Here is a 5,972-nt window from a genome sequence, read left to right on the forward strand (position 1 = left end):
TTAAACGATGATGATGATGATGATATATATATATATATATTATATATATATAAACAACATATAAATAATTTCAATACAAGATGGATTGAACAGGCTTTATTACAAATCACTACAACTGTTTTACCAAAACACACCATTGTTATCAGCTGTTAATTGCTGAATGTTGCATAAATTATATGTACTTTTGTATTAACAATTCAACTGTAGCTGTATGCACATACATTCTTGGGTGAGAAGAGTTAAAGTACTGCTGTATCATCTTTAGTTTTGCCATGTTTTATACCCGCACCAAATACTATTTTTAGAATTCCTCAGACAGAGAGGAACAAGGTAACACCAAGCGATATAAATGAGAAAGAACACAACAAAAACCAATTACAGGAGTTTAAAAGTAAAGAATCCTCAATCTTTAACCACAGACTTGTTTAGAATTTGGCTGATTAATTTCAATATATGGAGATCAGCTATAAGTCACATGTACTGTTCACATTCTGTGAAACTGAATATGTATATCCACATATCCAGCCCATAAATATAATATACACTTGTAAAACTGGTGTATTGGTTTGCATCACTTCATGTCAATAAACAGAGATTGATAAAATAAGTACCAAACTGAATTAAATACTGGTGCCAATATAAAACCTTTGAAGGTGCTGTCCCAGTATGAATGCAACCAATGACTAAAACTTTAAAAAAATATACATTTCATGTATTGTGTGCATGCGTCTGTGTGTATGCATGCGTGTGCATGCGCACATGCCTTCAGAGAATGGGGGTTTAATAATGTTGTCTCCTTCAAAATCACAAAGAACACTGCACATATCAAGAAAACAATATTCCATCTTTCCCTTTCCAGTCTTAAACAACACAAAATTATAACCCTCAAAGTTGCTACAAATGCTAGGCTCAGTGATCACTAATCTCTCATATCTATAATACACTAAAAACTATATCCCAAAGACTAACCTTCCAGTCAAGAAGAGAAATGGTTTCACTAGTCTGCTACAAGATTTCAATTTATCAAATTGCACTGAACTGACAACCCAGAACTGTAGCAAAAGACATTTGCCTAAGTTCAATGTAGAGACATCAAACCTGAAACTATATAGTTATAAAGAATTTGTATTCATACAGACACGTTTGCACTTTTTTCTTACTACTACAGCTCTGCCCCTCTAGGCAGACAACCTCTACCCAAACCTATCTTACACATCCTTCACTCTTTTTCTCTATTTCCTCCACCTAGGTATCACCCTCCCTATACTAGCACATTTTCCCAGATCTTTCTCCAATAACATTAATCTTCTGAAATCTCTTCTCCACTGACATTTTTCTTGTTTTAGCTGAATGTCAATTTCATTAATTTCGTTAGTTTTGGAGGGAGCTACAAAGGTCATGGGTACTGCTCCATCCTTCTGACTGACATTATATATATGTGGGTTTTATAGCATCATCATCATCATCATTTTATGTCTGCCTTCCATGGGTGGGACACTTGGGGCAACTATACTTACTGCAAACTCTGGTCATTCACATCATAAAATAATTTTTTTCACAAACAATATTTAACAGTGGTACCCCAGCAACAACATTCAACTATTTTGAGTGTATAAATCATTTAAGAAATTTTAAGAAATTCTTTTATGTGCTATTTATATGCTACAAAAAGTGTATAAAAATTTCTTCATAAAGAAATTCTCATGTCAAATCATAAAAGAAAGCATTAAAATAAAAAGAAAAAAAAAATTAAGGAAAAGTTGTGAAGATGATATATATCTATAGACACACGAAAGCCTGTATGAAAGAAAGAAAAACAAAAGAGCAAAAGAAAGAAAAATAAGCAAATCTTAAACTGGATTAATCCTTCATTCAAGCAAATTTATGAAAGATTATTAAATTTTGTAAATGCACTCTTTGCATTTTTACCATGATTGGTGTCCAAATTGGTATCAGAATCAGTGTCAGCTTCGGCATCTGAATTGTAATTGTACTCAGGATCAATCATATTAACTAAACCTCTCTGCTTATTTTTACAAAGTATTTCAAAGAAATCTTTATGCCACAAATTTTTTTTATAAGGAAGTATTTCTAAGAGATACTGGGCAGCAGTTATATCTCCTTTGTTTTCATGTACAGCAGCAATTTCATCTTTGTCTCTTTTATTAATAACTTTAGCAACTAAGACACTTTCCAAAATTTCTGAGACCTTTATTTTTTCAGTCAGTATTTTATGATGTACTTCTAATAATTTTTTATAATAATTGTTAATATCATCATTACATTTTCCACCATCAATCTTCAAACAAAGTATTTCATAACCTGAAAGTAGAAAAGGAAATCATGTCTCAGTGAAATAACCAATCAGATATTCCTGTCAACATGTGTTTACTGGTATACAAATGGTATCACAAGTAATACTAAATTACAATTCATTTTGTTCTAAAGATTTAATTTCATTTTCAAATTGAATACATGATTTTTTTTTTACATAGCATCTTACAGATACTGCACTTTCCATCTATCAAATTTTAAAAAAGGAGAAAAGGTTAAATGTAAAAATGTTAATCTATCGTCGTCGTCGTTTAACGTCCGCTTTCCATGCTAGCATGGGTTGGACGATCTGACTGAGGACTGGTGAAACCAGATGGCTACACCAGGCTCCAATCTGATTTGGCAGAGTTTCTACAGCTGGATGCCCTTCCTAACGCCAACCACTCAGAGAGTGTAGTGGGTGCTTTTACATGTCACCCGCACGAAGGCCAGTCAGGCGGTACTGGCAACGGCCACGCTCAAAACGGTACATTTCATGTGCCACCCGCACAAAAATCATCCATATAATCATCCTATTATATTTTAGAGCTGTACTTGCCTTACAAATAACTTTATCCAAAGCCATGTGTAGGAACAGAAGAAATTACATTATAGAAGAGCCATTTTGCCATTTAAAAACATACAAAAATTTTTTTAATTAACATGTTTATTTCTTGCACTGTTAAAATCGTTTCATATATCTGTGATCTGGTTACTGGCAAAATTCCACTGTTTCTTTTGAAAATCAGTTACTGATAAGTTTTCATTATTTTTCGTTTCTCTTATATTTTTCTTTTCCAAAATTTTCAACCTATAGGTCTAGTTTGCTCTTTTGACCACAGTCAGCATTAGTCACTTTTAACTTCAATCATTCTGTTTTTCCTTCTTCATCTACATTGTAAATTTATAATATATATTTCATTATTACCAGTCCTATTTTTTTTAACACATGCAGCGGAATTCTAAGTAACCAGATTGCAAAAGTACAAAAGAAACAGTTTATGTTAGTTCTTCAATGGCTAAAATCGCTTTCCCACAGTGTAATTGTTGTTCTATTGTAAACTATACTTATCATAAAGGGAACTTGTTTCGAAGAGTTGTCTTCCTCAGACTCTGTAACATCATATTTCATTACATCAAAGCATACTGACAGGCCTGTGATTTATTAATTCAAACTAAGATTGGAAAACTGGGATGTACTAATACTGGAATAAAAAGTGAAATATATTCTAACCTATAAAGAGGAAAAATAAGTCTTAGCATCTGTCTTCTTTCAGAGTGTAAAGGGTGCAAATATGCAAATATTAATCTTTATAATACTAAAACTCTAGATGTTTGTTTGTTCCCAAAATATCTCAGAAATAGTATATTTTATCTTAATTTTTTTTACATACATATTTTCATACTTACTTTATGCAGTGCAGTATGAGGTTTCATGATATTTGCACCTCTATTTATTAATGAAAACTATTAAACACAATTTTTATTTGTTATTTCTTCATGAAAAAAACATGGCTTCCTTGATGTCAACACACATACAGAATACAAATACATATAATGAATGTCATGGAATGTGAATCAACACAAACACACATATGCTTTCTGTGACATATACACACACATAGTCTTCACACTCTCTCTCTATCACTCCCTAAAAAAAAAACATCGACTTTTTGACGTACACACACTCTCACATAGAGAAACATCTTTTTGGTGGAGATTACTTATCATTTCATCATTTCAGGCTTTATTCTATTTCATTCATTTGACATTTGTAATCTCTTTGTTGCTCCCTATAAAAGCTTATTGCTCACTCTGTGCATTTGTCAGTGTATGTGCATGTGCATAAGGAATTTCATTAAGGCAACGTAGTGATTTAAAAAAGGTATGCAAAATATTTATTTCAACAGCTTACTTTTCTGTTAGTAAATGCTTTTGCATACACATGCATGGACTCACTTAATATGGGGTGGGGCTAAAGATTTAAAGGTGTCTCTTTGTTTTTAAGTGCATAGGGCTAAAAAAAAAACAAGTACACAAAATCGGTTCAGATAGTGGGAAAGGGGCAAATCATAAGTTTTCAAAATTTTTTATCATTAAAAATCTCTAATAATAATAATTACACCAGCGATGCCGATGATGATAATGACAATATTAATAATAATAATGGTAACGCTTGCATTGATATCGATACTAGAAACGACAGCAATAATAGCAGCAGTAAGACGATTGCTTCACCTCATACCACCCTAGCCACTACCAGTACTACCTCATCTCTCCCTCCAATTAACCACTGAGGAACTGATAACTGCAACTGCAGATCTCGGATAGATTGCTCGCTGCAAGCCCAATGCAAAAGATTCAATGTTGTATACTGATGCACTGTTCACAACATGGTAAATAATTCCTGTAGCTACTACATTGGTTCTAATACCAATTTTAAACAAAGGTATTACGCACATTTAAACTTGTTTAAATATAAAGAATATAGTAATTCCACATTACTAGCCAGCCACATACACTATCTAATTAATAGAAAAATAGATTATAAACTTTCCTGGGCTATAATAAACTCGAGCACCCCATATCAGAGCCAACACTCTAGTTGCAGACTTTGTTTAAAAGAAGCTCTCAACATTCTAACCCACAACTGCTTAATAAATATGAGGCCTTCACTATGTGTAAGCACAAATTCTTCCGCACTTTTAAATTCTTTCATAAATCTAAATGTAAGCACACACACCCCACTACTAACAGCACCCACATACATACCCCTATGATCATTAACGCATACCCCTTCTATATCTCTATAACCCCTAACTCTAACTCCCGCTCGTAAATAACTTAATATTCAACTAGCTCTTCCTTTCTTAACCACCTATGCACACAGCCCCATTGCTAAAAATAATTCTACAGCCATTGACCTTAGCCAGGACAGACACTAGCAATTACTACCAAATTTCCTCCCCAACAACTTTAGACTTTGAAACTGCCAGACATCTACTACTCTCTTTAAATTTCTTTCATTTCACTATAGTTTTTTACTCTATTTTTTTACCCTATTTTCCTCTACCTCCTCATTCTCTCTCTTATCTTTTCGGCTACCCCATACACAATTCTTACACAACATACACATTACTTTATCATATAGCCAATCCTTAAAATTCCCCCCACCTGACTCTATTCACCCCTCTTTGTATTTCTTTTCTATACTTTTACCAATTATCGGCCACCTCTGCTAACCTTCTGTTATTGAACATTATGTTCGTGTCTTTTTCTTGGGATGTCTACTATATAAGGACTTCAACCCACATGGATATATGCAGGATTACACCTAAAGACTTACACTCATGGATATACACAGGATTACACCTAAGGACTCATGCTTTGGTTTCTTCGGAAAGTTGAACTATGAACTTTTATGCCTCTTTTTTCTTCTCTCTTTCCATCTCCATATTCTTTTACTCCTTCCTCTATGTTATCATTTATTGATATATACCATTATCATTTTCTATATTTTTTCCCCAATTTGTCTCTGATGATGGAATATCCCATACTCGAGGATATCCCAGAAACAGCTGTAAGATTTTGAATTTCTTCCTGTAATAATATTGTATATGACTTGAGATGTTTGCCTTGCCTTAATGTTTGACGTCCTG

General features: G+C 33.2%; 1 protein-coding gene across 2 annotated transcripts in view; it reads right to left on the reverse strand.

The window, feature by feature from the left end:
• LOC106868709 (ATP-dependent RNA helicase DHX58) overlaps positions 1-5,972 on the reverse strand; it is an 86,390-nt gene that overhangs the window by 43,779 nt on the left and 36,639 nt on the right. For both annotated transcript variants that reach the window (XM_052965757.1, XM_052965756.1), the window contains one exon: positions 1,930-2,322. In XM_052965757.1, the coding sequence (XP_052821717.1) occupies positions 1,930-2,322 (393 nt within the window). The remainder of the gene's footprint in view (positions 1-1,929; positions 2,323-5,972) is intronic.

The sequence above is a fragment of the Octopus bimaculoides genome, chromosome 2 (assembly GCF_001194135.2).
Source record: "Octopus bimaculoides isolate UCB-OBI-ISO-001 chromosome 2, ASM119413v2, whole genome shotgun sequence".
NCBI classification, from domain to species: domain Eukaryota; kingdom Metazoa; phylum Mollusca; class Cephalopoda; order Octopoda; family Octopodidae; genus Octopus; species Octopus bimaculoides.